Source organism: Scomber scombrus, chromosome 1, assembly GCF_963691925.1.
Source record: "Scomber scombrus chromosome 1, fScoSco1.1, whole genome shotgun sequence".
Lineage (NCBI taxonomy): Eukaryota > Metazoa > Chordata > Actinopteri > Scombriformes > Scombridae > Scomber > Scomber scombrus.
The window spans coordinates 8,124,943-8,143,182 of record NC_084970.1 but is presented as its reverse complement, the minus strand read 5'-3'; the positions used below and the strand labels follow the sequence as shown (position 1 = coordinate 8,143,182).

General features: G+C 39.6%; 1 protein-coding gene across 5 annotated transcripts in view; it reads right to left on the bottom strand.

The window, feature by feature from the left end:
• ntrk3b (neurotrophic tyrosine kinase, receptor, type 3b) overlaps positions 1 to 18,240 on the bottom strand; it is a 180,625-nt gene that overhangs the window by 92,265 nt on the left and 70,120 nt on the right. For all 5 annotated transcript variants that reach the window (XM_062441058.1, XM_062441110.1, XM_062441082.1 and 2 more), the window contains exon 4: positions 10,692 to 10,760. In XM_062441058.1, the coding sequence (XP_062297042.1) occupies positions 10,692 to 10,760 (69 nt within the window). The remainder of the gene's footprint in view (positions 1 to 10,691; positions 10,761 to 18,240) is intronic.

Sequence of the window (18,240 nt, the reverse complement as noted above, 5' to 3'; positions counted from 1 at the left end):
CTCTCCACACTGTTATCTGGAGAAAGCACAGGTATAACAGAAGCAGTGACACTAGTATTACTAAAACAATTCAGTTCATATCTTCTGCAACATAAACAGCTTTAATAATAATAAACAAAACATACAAAAAAAAAAAATCAATATCAGCAGTGCTGTAGCATTCTTCTGAGGCTGACAACCAATATAAGCCTCTTCACCTGTAGCAGCAATAATAATATTCAACATGACAGCAAACCTTTTACACAGTAGAGAGCAGGAATTGATTCCTGGTATTTACCGGGAATTCTGATCTACATCTGTTCCATTTGCCACCAAAAAAAAAAAAAAAAAAAAAACCTCATACAGGTACTCAGCTTGTTTGGCATATTTGCCTGCTTGTGTGCACCTGTGTGTTCACAGTATAGAATATTATCATAGAGAGAGAAACAAATACACCTCCTCCAAAACTGTAATATCCTGACTATAGTCTGACCTTGAAATGCCATTATTATGTTAATATTATAGGACTGTTTTAGCTGCAGTGGCTAAAATGGCAGTCTGCTGTTTTATGGCAAAATGTTGAAGTGTAAGTGTGAATGAAGTGGAGATGAAGTGGTGCAGGAGCCTAAGTAAGGTATGTAGGAAGCAGGATCCATCCCCAAATCATACTGGAGGAGGTGGAGTTTTTCAGCAATGAAAAAAGTAATGATACAATAATTATTATATTTTTGTCATATAAAAGTAGTCCCTCAGATCGGCACTATAAGAATGGTCGTACACTCCCTTGTAACCACTTGGATGTAATGAAACTGACCATGATAAGAGGATAAAGTGATTATTGGGCTCTGAGCACTGCCAAATAACAGGTGACCTACGCTCAATATGTGCCTGAACGCATCACATGTAGACACTAACAGAGGACTGAAGCTACTGCTCTGCTAATCTGTTGCTGTGTAGACATTATGTTAACTATCACCATTATGACATTACTGGCAACATATTCACAATGTTAGCAATGACAATATATATGCTTAAAAGTGTGAATAATAACCAAAAAAACCCAGAATATAATGATAATGAAAGCTCATGTATAACAATTTGGCATATATGACAGTCACCTCAGATGTGTTCTAGCTCTATAGCTCAAATGTGAGTAGTTCAAAGGTCAAATTAGTGTTGGGGCAATCAGTCTCAGGCTGTGTTAGCAGCAGGCTGGGGGCTATTAGGCTCTGGCACCATGAAGCTCCTCTGTGCATACATTTCACTCTCACAGCAGAGTGAGAAACAGAGAGTCACATTATTCAACATTGTACTCCACCTCTGCATTTTTGCATATGTACAATTTGGAGGCTGTGATTGGCCAATTTTGTCAAGATGAATGCCTGTCCAATTGTCCTTGACAGAGGTCAATAAACTTTTGCAGAAGGCATGAATAATGTATGCGCTACGTCCATCATGCTGTATGAAGTAATGAGAATAGATTCCCGCAGGTGGATCTCGCTTATTATCAGGAGCTCACTGGATCCGATACTGTAGTTACAGCAGAGCCTTTTTCATATGTGACAGCTTCCTTATTGAGCATCTCGTTCTGCTACAAGAAAGAGAAAGAACACCACATCTGTCCATTAGGAACTGCTTTTGTCTTTAATTACTGCAGAAGAGCTATTTATCTTAATCGTTATTATTATTACCAATTATTTTGCACAGATGCACTATGATTGCAGTCAATCATGCAAATACTGTCTAATGATCATAGACAAACCTCAAATAAATTCATCAATAAAAGAAAGTCTAGTTTCTATTTCAGGCTAACTTGAATCTATTATAACATTTCCAGCTGCAGATTATCACAACTATCTTTTAGGTGTTTTTATTTTTCATTGCATTGCATAGGGGAAACACTCAATGAGGTAAACTCTAAAAGTGAACGAGCTACAGTAATTGTGTCTAGGCATATTTGTATTGTTTTAAATATAGGCTCTTGAAAAGGCAATAAAAATCCACCTTAAATAATAGAAGAATAAAGCTGGTGGTAATTTTAACTGGAGGAAATAGAAACGAGGAGGAGACATTTCACAATTGCACATCCCAGCCTCACAAAAGCCAAAACTTCACTGCATATCAGCTGTTTTTTGGTAATGTGATTAACCATTAATCACATTACACCACTGAAGTACATTATCAAGTAAGGCAGGGCCCTGTATTAACTGCTCATTTTTTGGCCATGTTTTGTAGAGAAGACTCCTTTTTAAGATCTACTTTTCTTCTTACATGAAGCAATATCCTCAATTAAATTACATGTAATCAAATCACCACAGCCCATGCATTATTTGTACTATTATTTGTACTGTGCTTAATGGGAACTTGGAGGCTACAGGCACAGATGTTGCAATATGTTTGCATCCAGCAGGAGTGAAACAGCCAAAATGTTGCCTCTGGACACCATAACATATGAATGCACCCATGTACCTTTTATTGTGAACAAAAGCAGCAATATATGTTCCTCAGAAGTGATCACATGACTCATTTTCAGGTATAATCTCTTGCAGAATGTAGCTGTTCATCTATAAGGTCCGACAATAACAATAAATGATGTATTTGCAATTAGAAATGTCATTTTACACAATAAAGAGCATCAGAAAACATCTGAAATACATGTATTAACGTTCATGTGCACTGCGAAATCTCTACATGTGTGTATATATGTGCAGGTGGCTCCATACATGCCAGTGCAGAGGAGAATTTTGATGTTATAGCTTTTCGTTTAATGCTGAGCAGGTTGAACCACGAGGGATCAAAGCTCACTACTATAAGGTGGCCCAGGCTTTCCCCCTTTATACTCTAATGGTAATTGTTAATAAAAAAAAAACACCACCTTTCCCATACATTACCCACTATTCATCTATACAGCTACAGCACCTGAAAAAGTACTCGCATGAGAAAGCTACAGCGTTGCGTTTGAAATGTGTACGCAGCCGGATTTTACAGCTCCATCTAAACAAGCTGTAAAGCAACGACAGGAAAAACTGACGGCTGGAAGTTGATAAATGTCTGGAGGAGAGCAGATTAGACTTCGAAAAGAACAAAAGCAAACAGCAGTGTGACCCCACATACAGAGAGCTAACAGCGTGATGTTTCCTTGAAGCTGGCTAACGATCCACCCCGCTACTCCAGAGGAGAGGTAATGATCACCACCGGAGGCTGTTTTTCTGGGAAATGTACACACAGGTGCTTTGGCTGAGGAGCTGCGGATCACAAGCAACGATAAGCTATACTGCATTGTTGCTCGCACACTTTGATCTCAGCTTGAATGCACCGCTTCCTCTCCTTATACAGTTGTCGGGAATTATTTTAGCTTTTTTAAATCCTGTGTGTTTAATAAATCGCCTTATTTGGCTTATTTATAACACGGTGCTCCTGATCTCGGCTGCTACTTGTGTGTTGTGTACCCTGTGATGCCTGGCTTTGTCTGTGTGTGTGTATGTGTGTGTGTGTGTGTGTGTGTGTGTGTGTGTGTGTGTGTGTGTGTGTGTGTGTGTGTGTGTGTGTGTGTGTGTGTGTGTGTGTGTGTGTGTGTGTGTGCCTCAGTGAGAAGATGTGCAGCTGGTGGCTCTACTGTAAGCACCCTGTTTGTCACATTGTACGACACATCCAGATGTTAAAAAGGCATTTCATTGCTCTCACATCACTCTATTTTCTGTCTCCATCTTTCATGCCGTACACTCATCACTGCTGTTTTTCCCGGCGTCGCACTTCCCAAAGACCACTTGTCAATCAAACAGTGTGGCCACTACTGTCATCATCATTATTTTAGTGTGAGAAAGAGATAATGTAGCTGTCACACCATCAGATTGGCTCCTAGAGTCTCAAAGCAGCTGATTGACAGCTGGATATCTATTCATAGGTGACGAGGCTGAGTGAGCAGATGTAGCCATGAACTAGTCTTGTTTCATATACTGCATGTTTGCTACTGTACATCACTGCTGCTCTACCTCTCAGAAATGTCAAATCATGCTTTTTTTTTTTTTGTTGAACTGTGGGAGTCGGAGAGATTATAGTTTTGAGAAAGAATATTATGTCTCAATCAGTGGGGATAAATGCAAGGGGGGAAAAAAAGAGTTGACTCAAACCGATGTCAAATGTAATACTCCTCTCGTCAGCAGGAGCTTTAACAACATAAGCATAACCCTTTCCTGATCCAGCTAAATTTGCTAAACAGTTGCTTTTACCACACTGCGCTAAGTGTGCATCATCGCTTCACCACACTCCTGGTTGTCTCCTGGACCGGCTCCATCGTTCCTCATGCTGTATCTTCTCTGCATGTGTCATGGATTAAGCGGGGCACGCCGGAGAATAAATAAATCACCATTTTTTTGTCCCGTCGTTGCATTTGAGCAAGGCTGCTGCCACTTGGCCAGTCAGCGTCCCCTCCAGGCTGGCTGACTTTTTATTTCTTTTTTTTTTCTCCAAACCACTATGGCATAATTTGTCTGAGGAGCCAGACCTGACTTTGGCTTATCGACAACAACCACCTGCACTGCAATCATGTAGAGGATAGGGGACACCCGAGTCAGGTCATGGAAGGCTCCGGGTAAGAAAAATGGACAAAGTGAGCAGAGGCTTAAGGCTTTTTTTCCCTCTTTTTTCAAGAACTCTTCAGATATTTTTAAAGGATAGATGTTTTGAAAGGTGCTTTGTGCATTTATTCATACTCTATGTGCAGAATGACTGATAATGTGAAGAGTGATGGGTGTATATCTATTACCAGTCTGACATTTATGGTATACTTGTGCTGTCAATTAGTCAATGTACCCTATACATGAGCCTCTGCTATAGCACTGAGCAGGTATAAAGAGGATTAGGTTTGTTCCCATTTCTTGATTGTGCAATGGCACCTTCATTATCCATTAAAGATTTAAGGTGAAGTTTCTTAATAAAGCGTGTAATAATGTGATTTAGCGTGTTTCAGCTCATTGTTTTTGTTTGACGGCCTTCAAATGTACTTTGGCTCAGTCTCTTAGCTCTCTGTAATGTTTTATTCATGATTCAAGACCAAAAACAGAACTAGAAAAGAGAGTAAATATTGATCTCACATTCCTCATGTGGATATACAACTCAAAATGAATGCCAATGCTGGTTCTAAAATATGGTCAAATATGAGCCAAAAGGCGATACTTTCACACCAGTACAGCAGGCAGAAGCACAAACTTGTTTTTTGTACTTTTGATGGTTTGGTCATTTTGTGGCTCCAATCAAGCCCTGATGGAGTTGAAGTGTGTGAAGTGGTGCACTGGTGGCTGTGTTGATGCAGTTGTGGGGCAGTGAAACTTTGGTTGTTAATTGAAGCCTGTGTTTCTGCCCTGCTGCAGCTTCTTATCACAAATGCACAGAGGCGCTGCTGCAGCTTTAGCTACATTTATAGAAGTCGTTAGATGGCTGCATTCAAAATGACTCAAAAAAGTTAGCAGTTATATTATCAGAGTTAGAGAGTTTAGTATAAAAGACACATATTCGACACATATTACTTGTAGTGTGATTAAGACAGAGCCTGAGTTATGTTACAATAACAGAGGATTCTTAACCATTAAGTCATCTACAGCTGCTTGCAGGATGATTGAAGGCCTTCTTTCAGCTGATGAAATCACTGTAGCATCATACTGCAACAGAAACACTGTATGTGTGTGTGTGTGTGTGTGTGTGTGTGTGTGTGTGTGTGTGTGTGTGTGTGTGTGTGTGGGTGTGTGGGTGTGTGTGTGTGTTTTCCCTCTGTACTCTCTGTGCATATTGTATTACATACAGGACTTGGAGTAGTGTAATTATTATAAACTATTATGGTACAATGATGTAAACCTCATCAAATATGGCAGATTATTTTGTGAACAAAAATATACACAACATACAAAAATAATGGAAGTGTAGTATTTAGGTGACAGAGGACATAAGGGAATCTGTGTCTGCTTCATCTGTGTGTGTCTCTTTCAAAATGACTGACAGAGTGCTCTTTACCCCCCAAAATCTGCCTTTACCTTGTATTGTATTTGCATTGATATTTGTGGTTGCTTGCATCAAAACAGTGCTGATAAGTGAGGGTTTCTTCTTTATTTCTGGGTTTAAGCTGCTCACCTCTTTATTGTCTAGGCGTGCGCTGCCCCAACCCAGTCTATTCTACCACATTTGGTATTTGAATCCACCCTGTTCCTGTCGCAAGTCAGTCTTTGATGTTTTTGAAGAATCCGTGTAAATGTCATGTATTTCAGTAAGAGTTTGCCCTGAGTTCCATTGGACCCTAATAAAATGAAGGTTAAAATTCTGTAATTTACCTGTCATGCACCCCTAAAAATTAAATGTTTAATTCATCCTAATCCATTGGCAGTCATATCAAAAGATTACAGGTTTGATCTATTCATATTTCTTCCATTTTCAAAGAAAAATCCATTTTGCAGAGAGAGGCGTAAATGTTTGACTTTGCGTCGGCCCCTGCTTCCCAGAGAGCTGGGATTAAAGAAGCGCTAACAGAATAAAGGGATTTGGGATGCACACTGCCTCAGGCAGATCGCTTTAGTTGCTAAAGAAGGAGAATATTTTCCTGTTTTTGTGGTCCAGATAGAATGAGCTTTCTCCAACACAGAAGTATCGGTGACTGCCGCTAACTCCCCTTCAAATAATCTCTAATAATATCAGCCTGGAAGCCTCAGCGGCAGATTCAGCATTTAGCCGCCCCTTTCACCCCGCTGCTGTTCTCAGGCTCACGATTGGCTGGGCTGTGCACCACACTGCAGCAGCTCCGGTCCTTTGGCTAAAGGGCACATAGACAAAGAGGCAGAGCCGATTATCTGCGTCTCATCCAGTGGCAGCACACAGCAGACTTCTATTGTAAAGCTTCAATGTGATGGTGGGGCCTTTTCACAGGAGCCACAAAAGACGTGAGATTATTGAGATTTCACTGATAGTATTGTCATTGTTACTGATATTAAGATATTGTAGGGGAGTGTGAAAGATCTGTGCAACCAACCTGAAAAACAAAGCAACTGTTTTGCTGTTACACTTTACCAGGCTTGATAAGAAGTGCCTGGTTTGGAAAGAAAACACACACACACACACACACACACACACACACACACACAGACTCACTTTCCCCCTCCTATTAAAGTGTTGCCTCATCATACAGGTTGACTGATTGTAATTGTGATTTGATTGGAGTGATCACCGGACTACACACTCAGAGGCTGATCCAGTTTGATGTGAAGACAAAACTCCTGCCTTCATGTTAAAGTAGCTGAATAAATGGTCCAGTGATTCTTTAGAGGTGATACAACTCTTCTGATTGAGTCAAACATGTTTTTTTTTACACCTAATTAATTTGCTTTAAAGTTGTACTTAGAAGCAGCAAATATAGCATCTCATTCCAAACTTGGCAAATAAGACCGCTCCCTGAAACTAGATGTTGTTTAATGGAGATTCAAGCAGGGAATCAATCCTGCCTTCACTTTTCTGTCTTGCTTTAACAGTGAGCATGTTTGATGTGTGTTGCCTCCTTTCTTAATTGTAATTTCTGCACACGCACACATACACACACACATACAGTTTTTCCCCTGTGATAATATTTTCATTTCATTTCACAAAAAAGTTATAAAAGCAATTAAAGGGTAGCGTGGATGCAATGGACCTTAATGAAATATTCAATGAATTCATCAATGAGAACGTTGTTATTTTAATGCTTATGGGTATAATTTCAGGCTTTAAAAAAAACAAAAAAAACAATTTGGGACTTTTCCTACTCATTTCAGGTCACTGTCACCTTGTTGCGGCTTTGAAAATTGTACTCTTTCATTGTTCAACACAAATAAATAGAATTTCAATAACAGTGCCTAGAGTGGTTGAGATAACACGGTGTAGCGGCAGTGTCATGGCAAATGGCCATGCTTTCCTTTCGTCACATAAAACGGAAATTATTTCAGCTGGTTTGATCTTTCTCTATTTACATAATATCAGCGTGGTTCAGCAGTACGGGTGAGCACTTATCATTGATACTACATTGTGTACTATTCTAATAATTAAAGGCAATAGCCACCCAGTGAGCATGCTTCATGTGGCATGATTGAATGATTGGTGCTCACCGAGCTAATGTGGTTTTGGGTGAGCACGTAGACAGTGAGGAGAGTAATGATGTCAGGATCACGTTTTGCAGACTCTGCCCATGATAGAGTGACTCATTTCCTATTAGCGAGGCCTGATTCCACATGGCTTCCCTCTTGCATAACGCCTCGGCCCACGCCTGTGCCGCCACGCCACTCCAACTGACACCTCTTAACCAAACACACCGAATGGAATAGACATAAACCCTCGCTCCTCATCAGCATTCACTATGGAAACACTGGCACGGCCCTGGTCGTGCTCTTCATGTAGAACAACAAAGACACCATTTGTACGCATCTAAAATGGTTGCTTAAGAAGAACGAGGATTGCACATCTGAGCAAATCCTGCTCCGTGAGCTGTGAGGGTGATTTGTTTAGGGAAGGATCTGCTCTGGTTATTTTAGTGTGTTGAATGTGATGTAGTCTGTCGAGGAATTTAAGGTCATTTAATTCTACTTTTCATCTTGTTTTACTTGTATAAAAGTGTGATTTAAAGCTGCATTATACAATAGTCTCAATGATGAAAAGGGAAGTAAATGAGCTTGAGTACTGTACGTAAGCAACATTTTGATGTATTTGTACTTTACCTGAGTATTTCTATGTATAATATTACTCTGCTTCATCACATTTTAGAGACTTCTCTAAAATTCTTCTTCTATTTGGCAGCTTTAGCTTGTCTTTACTTTGTAGTTTGTAGTTATTTTACATATAAAACATATTATCAGCTACAACATAAGGACAATATTTATATATTAACACACAAATCCAAATACAACAATGTAACACTCTGAAAGGGGCTGTACTTTCACTGTGGATGTGTACAGTAAGCACACTTTGCTGATAATACTTGAGCACTTTTACTTAAAGGTGCAGTGTGTAGGATTCAGCGCCATCTACAGGTAATTTTAATGTTTGAAACCAAATGAATCCACTTGCTCTCACCTTCCCCTTCCAAGCATGTAGGAGAACCTACAGTGAAAAAAGGGGTACGGTCATTTCTAGAGTCAGTGTTTGGTTTGTCCCTTCTGGGCTACTATAGAAACATGGTGGTGCAACTTCCACTCCGTGGAAGAGACAATTATTCTTATTTTCACGCGATTATTACACTAATTAAAACATACTTATGAATATTATATTCAATTTCTGCCAAGTCTGTTCTGCTAGATGCTATTAAATTCTACACACTGCACCTTTAAAAGGCTTTCAAAACTTGAGAATGTTCTCTAAGACTAAATGAATATTATTAACAGTTAAACACTCAGAAACTCTTGTTAGAGTGCTGTGTTTCAGCAGGACAGAGTGGGTGTAGTTAGATTGGATTTTAATGAAAGTAACCAAACAACCCACCATCAGATTCTGATTTAGATACTGCTAAATCCTGATTGGTGCATTGAAGTACATGAGATATAACCTTTTTTCTAACTCAGCCACACAACTGCAAATAAGTGAAGTACAGAAATCTTTCTCTTTAATATGTTTTTTTTGTCCACCTCTCAGTATATTGCAGTTCTTTATTCTGTTCTTATTGAGGCATGTGATGCAAAGCTGAGACACTACAGCAGCAGTGGCAGCAATAAGAGAAACTAAATGCCAAACTAGCTTCTAAAAAAAGGCGAATTGGACAGCTGGTAAGACAACAAAAGTACAAAAGTTTTTACATTCCAGTGAATAATGAAATTCACAACCCAATAACAGACACAATGAGGGATTCAGAGACCCATCTGCCTCTGATGAGGGCCCATAGTGAGATGACACTTGTGTAATGCTGGTATGGGGTCTGGTGTGAATTACTTCCTACACAGGATGGATAAGAATGAGCTTTCTGTGTTATCAGTGGGTCCTGCATGTGCGAGGGATTAGTTTTGCTCGGGATGACAGCGGAAGCTAAGTGCCCAAAATGCAAAACTATGCTGTCAATGTCAGCGGGGCTTTCCCTCCACTCCGCTGCCTGGAGTGCTACAGAAGCAGGACTACCCCAGATCAGCATTGTGCCGTGCTCTCAGAAGACTTGCCCTGCTTCTACCTCTGAAAATAGCACAATAAGGAGGCCTGCTTGAAATAGTCACATCCTTCTGTACATCGGCTTCGTATGCCGGGAGGCGCAAAAGGAAGCTGCGTCTGCGTTCAGAGCTTAGTGAAGGTTCAAATGATGGACAGTGCTGACAGGCGTAATGATGTGTAAATTACAAGCGGGTCGACGATGCAATGTTTCCACTGGTGGTGAAAGAGCAAACTCTTTTCATAAACAAAATGATTGCTAAAATATTCATGACAAACAAGAAAATGGGGTCACACTCCCTCCTCCTAACAGCCCATTACGTTTCCTTTGTGTGTGTTAATTGAGTCAACAAATGACTTATAAGATCACAGTGCTACTATGCCGCCTATAGGTTCAGTCTTTTACATGGCTCAGACAAATTAGAGGTTTTGTACAACAAAGACAGGAATTATAATGGAATCCAGTGAAGACTATTTGTATTGAGGCAGATAGTGCACAGGGAGCGATGATAAATTGCTCTAATAAAATACAAACAAAAGCCAGCGAGACAGATCAGACAGGGAAAAGAAAGACTTACAGCTCTGAGAGTTGGAGGTGCTGGAAGAGCTGCCATGACAGAGTGGTGAGAGGATTCTTTGACAAGTTTCTGTAGGGGAAAGAGAAAACAAAGACAAAGTTAAAGTGAATTATTTTACATCAATTGCTTTATGTCTCTCGCTTGACGCCATTTCTGCTCTGTTTTACCAACCATTTCCTCGCTTGTGGTTTGATGTCATTCTGTTTCAGAAACCCAATTAGCAAATCTTTCTGTGGGTCATTCTGATACTTTTTCCTTCTTCCTTTCGAGGTAAAATTTAATTTTCAGTATCTTCGCGTTTACTCGTCTCAGTCCGCATCACTGCGCACTTATATTTGCAGTATGATATGAATCTATAATTGTAATAAAATGAAATAAGGGGCGAAATAAGGAAGTGAATTCACAGGCCTGCAATAATGGATGGAACTAAGCAAAGTACTATTGACAAAGAAAGGGAAACAGACCAGGCTGTGTGGAGCTTCAGGGCTCAGCCAACTCAATAAAAGAAAGTTGACCGCTTTCAAGTCAAATAATTCAATTGACTTAAGGAACCCCTCCGGCTCAGAAAGCCATTAAATTCAATAGTAAATAGCCAGAGACTTACAAGTGATTTGACCAGAACCTTGAATCAGTTTAAATATGAACATGAGGCATCTGTTTATACGTTTACTGAGAAATACAACATCTCTGCAGGGGCAATAACAAAGCAGTTTGTCATGAAGTGCACCATCAAGTCCTATTATCAGCCCATATGGCATCAATTTAATGCATAACATCATGAGAAGACCACCATTCGTGTTCTTTGATATAGATGACACTTACTAAATGACTCACTCTTCACACATTACTGTCACTTTGAACACACCACCTAAAATCACACCTCACAGTCTTTATTATAGCAGCAAGGAATCATCTACTCGAGCATACTAATGTCTTAAAATGACACAGAGAATAATAAACATGTAGTGAGATAAGACTGGCTTTTAATGCAGACAATGAAACACTACAAATCCCTAAAGAATACAACAATACATATAAGAATATGACATATGGGCATATTAAACATGGCAGACTACATGTTATAGTTTTTCACACTATAACATTTTATATATGTATGAAGAAATGTGTAAAGAAAGATGTGGTAGAGATAAAACTAAAATACAATTAATAATACTGATCTATACAATATGTTATTATTAGAAACATAATGTAAATATGCAGAGTTGTTTCATAGTATATTTTTTAAAATGAATATGACTGACTATATTCATATAATGCATATTCACTATACACACACACACGCAGAAGTACGTTGATTTGTATGGAAGACCTATTAGATACTCCTGTTACCAGAAGTGTCGCCATGGCAACAAGGAGCTAAGGCTGTTGCAGGTTTCTCTTATGTCCTGTGATATCGCACACATACAATCCCACATGCAAACACACACACACACACACACACACACACACACACACACACACGCAGGAACACACACCAATGCAAACTCACGCACTGATGCACACACAGACACACACGCACAGGTAAAAACTCTCACTGGAGCAACCACTTGCTTGCATGAAGTCACACACACTGGTTAAATATTGTCACCTTGAAATGTGTGAATACTCTCGGTGAGAATATGTAAAGATGCTGCATGAAATTTCCCCTCCCAAAGAAAACCTGTGGTCCCAAAGGGACTGTATTATACACTGAAAGAATGTCATTACCGGAAGGAGAGAGAGAGAGAGAGAGAGAGAGAGAGAGAGAGAGAGAGAGAAGGTGGGCGAGCAAACAGCAGCTCATTAGGTGATGTGGAGCAGGGCGCTTAACATTTACGTCAAATCCCCCAGAATAGATGCACATTTAGACCACAGATCTCCAAATAGACACACGTCAAATGACAAAACCCTGAAATAGACAAGCGTTAGACCACAGATCTCCAAATACACATACATTAGACCTCAGAGTTCACTCAAATAGACACTAATCAGACCACAGAACTTCGACTGAAGGTTTTGTTGTTGATTTTGTGTCTAATAATGAAAGTGAAAGCTTCCATTAATCCTTCAATTAGTATAGTCAATCAAGTAGGATCATTTCTGTGCAATTTAATCCCAAAAGAAAAAGAGAGAGACCCTGAACACTACACAGGCCCCTAGAGCCACCTTGAGGACTCTTAGAACTATTTCAAAAAGCCCTGAAGTGTTTCTGGACTGTGGAATAGCAGCTGGAGCCCCAAAAGAAGAATTAAAATTGCTAACCCTTAACAGAAAAGACCATAACACTATCAAATGTACTGTTCAACTATGTTTTGATGCTGAGTATTTACACTTTTTAATGGGGCAGCTGTAGAGCGGTAGAGCAAGTCATCAACTAATCGGAAGATTGAGTGTCCTTGGGCAAGATTCCGAACCCCAAGCTGCTCCTGAAGGTTTCTTTTAAATAGGAGATCATTGGTTTGATACTACATGTAAGAATCATAGTAGTTTGTTATGTGATATGTTCATCATACCAGTATGTGAAGCTTTATGACATTCACTCATGTAAATGTTGAAATTCTCCATCCTCTTTATTCAGTATCGTACTACAGCTGGCTAGAATACACTGAACAAACAGTAGCCATAAAACATCAAAGAACACTAATAAAACTGGTTCATTCGTGTTTAACTAAGCCACACAGATACATCTAAAGGAATAGTTTGACATTTTGGGAAACGGGCTCATTCACTCTCTGGCCCGAGATTTAGATGAGAAGACTGATACCGCTCTCAGGAGAGCCGTATCGATCTTCTCATCTGACTCCTAGCAAGAAATTGGATGAGCCTATTTATCTGAATATCAAACAATTCCTTTCACTTCATAATTATTTACCGCTCCCTTCATCACTGACATGCTTGTTTGACTGAGATGTTAGTAATGATAAATAATCATCATATTATTGCTTTTTGGAGATGTCTGAAATATTCGAGTATTGCACATAACTAACAAAATACATGTACATAAGGAAGGTACCGTATAGTTATGTACTTCATACACAGTCGTAACAGTGCTAATCCTCATAAGCCTTTCAATTAATTGACAAATGTGAATCTGTTTTCCTCCCTCTGCCCTTGCACAGAGATACGTGAAGAGTAGAGGAGGAGTGTTTTCTGAGCCTGAGAGTGAGACCTTCTTCACATCTCTGGCAGGAAGTGTTCTGTTTTCAAAGGTCATCCTTCGCATCTCGACAAGAAATGTCAGCTAAAATTGGATTGAGAGGGGGTCTGGATTGGGGGGGGGGGGTAAATGAATTAATAAATATATAAACAAATCAGCAAATAAGCCATCAAAGCTAACAGAATGCCAAAAGACAGGAGGTGAAGAAGGCCAAGTGCTGTGGAAAAGGGGGGGGGGGGCAATGATTATTAAATTAAAAAAATTAGCAGTGTAGAAATTGAATCTATTTATAAGCTCTGCGGCTCCGTTTGTCCAGGACTGGAAGGACATATACTGCCACACACACACACACAGAGACACACACACACACACACACACACACACACACACACACCTACTCTACTTTGGCCACATTGTAAAACAGATCCAGCATCAGCATCCACACAATAGCTTTTCAGTCACTGAGCCACAAATCATCTCCGTTCCTCAGACAGTGCTCATTTGAATAAGGAATTATAATTATGTGATTCACATGAAATTTTCATTAGGTTGGGGGTATAAAAAAAAGGAAAAAAAAAAAAAAGCGCGCTACACCGACGGATGTATCTAGGTGTTAATATTGATGACAGCATCGGCTCCCCAGCCAGAGGGCGACGAAGTGAATGCTAAAACTGAAGTTGGGTGTTTGCTCCTCTGCAGAGGAGGTGCAACCCCCCCTTTCCCCCCTCCCTCCTTCTTTAATAATTCTGTTTGGCACAGATGCCATTGGGAAGGCTTGGCTACTCGAGAGGGTTGGCTAATTAGTGCAGCATCACTGGTAGCTACTGTCTGAGTGCGGGGGAGCGCTGCAGATTGACATTCAGGACCACAAAAAAAACAGACAGCCACTGAGCGGAGGTGCCGCAACGGATCAGCAATGTGGACGTCGTGAAATCGAGTCGTCATCTGTCAAGGCTGAGGAGAGACGGCTAATATTTGGTGCAGCGACATTAACTAATTTCTGTTTCTTTTGCAGCATTTCGTCACTTGTAACTTTTATTGTCTCTTTTTCCTGAAATGTCTCAGAGAACCTTTGGCTCCAAAAAACACAACTTTTAAATAATGATGTCTCACTTTAATATATCACCCGTGTCACTCTTTAAAGAAATCCTTTTTTTCTTCACTCCTGAAAAGGCTGACATTTTAAAATAGGAAGGGTTTTCTCATACAACAGCCACGCACAAGAAAAAGCAATAATAATATACTGTAAAGAGAGAAGGAAGTGCTTTGAATTGAGGCCATCTTTTGTCTGGAATGGAAAACTAATTAGCAGTAAAGTATTTAAAAAATAAGACAATGGTATGTTTTAGAATACTTAAAAGGGAAGTTATTACATAGAAGAAATAGACTCTTAATAATCCAAGCCTTTTTTTCCCTCTATCGCTGACTGATACAACACAATGGTGATTCATCCTGCAGTTCTCAGTTCTCATTTAGGGGTTTTTTTGTACATCCAAACAGCCAAAAAAAGAAAACCTTTACCTGGAAACTCGCTCTCCAAAAAACCTTGAGCATCAAAGAGGAAAAAGTTGTCCAACAGAGAGGAGGGTGAGGAGTAATGCATGTATATTTCTTATTATGGAGGGGGTTGGCGAATTTTGCCACATATTATTCTGTAGCTTCTCTTACAGCGGGTGTGTGTATTTATGTTTTTGATCCGGTGCCTAAAAACATCAAAGCTGTTGCCGCTCATCACCAAAGGTATCCTCAAAATAAGTGGTACCTCTAATTTGCCGAAGTACAACTTACCGCAACCTCGAGACAGTCCTATAGCTGGAAGGTCACGAAGAAAAGGTGTATAAGCTACAAGAAGGTCTGTGTGAGTCTGCAGCACTCCAGCTTCCTGCGTGTCTCTGCCTGATAATGCTCAGAACTTATTTCATGCTTTTCATCCCATCCAGCGTAACTATGTATCTCACGGTCCACTAGTCCAATGTTCCATCATCTCTGCAGCCGAAACCCACTGCATGCATCCTGCCTGAATACATATGGTGATATGAGTACTTAACTGTATGTTGAAATGCATATTCTGACTCTGTTACAGGCTGGGAATGCATATGTGAAATATTTTAGTCATTTTTGTGCAACTTTTTTAGTGCTTTAAGGTGTTACCTGGAGGCTATGACCTTTTACACATCTTTAATTGGAGCTTAATTTGCATGTCAGTGTTGGTGTATGGTGATGTATGTGTGCATACTGTATATTTCTCTCTGAATTCTATATACAACATATTAACTGATATGTATGTGGAGGATTGGCACTCTCAGTACAATATAGTTGTTCAGATTCAGTGAGACACGTCAGCCGCATCTGTCTCTTGTATTATCACTTGCAATAAATGGTCAATTCCTTGCACGTAACTATGGTAATGGTGTGGTTAAAGAGGATATAATATACACATTGCCAGATCTTTCCGTGTCTATTTGTAATTAGGGGCTGTACTGGTATATCTCTGCGCTGTAGTATAGATATCTCAGGAGGCCACGTCAACAAACCATGAAACAAACGTTAGTAGAAGGATTTCACTACTTTTTCTTTTTCTTTACTCGCAATGTCAACAACTCCAATACAAACATATTTCAAACAAGTCATGGAAAAGCCTTAGCAATAACTTTAGCAAAAAAGTCAGCTCGTCGGCAAGTTAATAACACCATCGAAAAGACAAAGCATTCAGGGCTGAAGCCTGAGCTTTTGACGGGCTTGAAGAACATCTACAATAACCTCATGTTTTGGACCTTTGGTAATCCAATATCATAACAGTGTATAAATGACAGAAAGTCACACAAAGCAGAATATGTCCTCTGAACCACTTGGTCAGGGTCAGAAATTGATGGTTGTAATTTTTATTTTAAAACCATTAGTTGTTATTAATAATAATAATCATCCCCTACAGATATACTGTCATTGGAGACTGGACTGAGTACATACAGTACTGTGGTACAAAAGTTAAATTGATGGTTCTCAAACATGTCTTATAATGACTTGAGTGTCTGTACCGAGTACTACACCTGAAACTAAAGAAATGAGCTACCACTGTGCTTAATTGGAAGGAAGACCTCCAGTGTAGACGGCTGAATATACCTGAACTATAGCTTACATACACTCACTGGAGGATTGTTTAATCACAGTGAATTAATTGTTTTTGGTCACTGTTGATTTTTGTACTTATAATTATTATACCTATAATTAATTGTCTTTAACCGTATAGACTTTTTATATGTGATGATCTTTTACTGCTTTTACTACTTCATTAACTTGATTATACATTTAGACAATCAAAAATTCAGTAATAAGAAATTCATATTGTACAGTTCTGCGCCTCACAATGTACAGTAGGTCCAATGCAAAGGTTCAGTGTCAATGCATTCAGTAGTGGGCCGTATTTGAAGTGTGGTGGATTGCAAGAGTGTAGAGCAATTAACATTCATCTTCTTATAAACCGTAACCTCAACCACACCACAGTTGCCAGGTGTGGCTGTCTGCCCACAGGGTTGCATAAAGTTGCATAAGATGCAAGCTTATTTGATGTGATGGGAAGCCCCTCACCAACTCATCTCCTCAGGATTTTCTTTTTTCTTTTCTTTTTTGCCTTACAGAAGAGGACCAGCTTTTCACTTCACTATCTACAAAACATTTCTCATTCCTGATTGTGTGACGACGCAGCACTGTTTTATGTTGTAAGGAAATCCAGATGACTTTGTCAAACTCTAACCTGGGGGACACATTGTGTAAAACGCTGTGCAAAAGCTGGCAGTCCGCTGCTCTCGTCTGTTTACAGTAATTAAACACAAATGTCTTAACATCAATGAGGTAATGATTTATTAATGCTAAAAACATGGGACATCATTTTAAAAATGAATAATTTGCACAACGCAAATGGAGTTCTAGCTTACCCCCTCGAATTACACATTCAGCACATGTGCTGCAGACACTGGAAGCAAAAGAAAAAAGAAAAAAAAAAGTGCAGCGCCAACCACAGTGCACTGCCTCTGGAGAAGATTGAGGGCTTGCTTACAGGTAGAAAACAATCACCTGTCATAGCTCGGGATCAAACCAGTACACCCTCTGTGACTGGCTGCCCTCTTCTCAACAGCATCAAAAACATATTCTTGTGTCCTATCAAAACATCTGAACCAATCTGAATCATTTATGAAAAAAGAAAAAGATATATATATGTCATGATGCAGTTATGGATGTCTTTCAGTGAGCCAGTGAGCTTGTATAAATGAATTAGAATGAATGTGCTCCAAATCTCCCTCCTTAAGCAGTTCAATCACTGGAAATACAAAGTAGGGGAGTGAGCCTCATAAATTGCGTTGGAGGTACTGTGTGGGATTCATTTCATCAAAACAG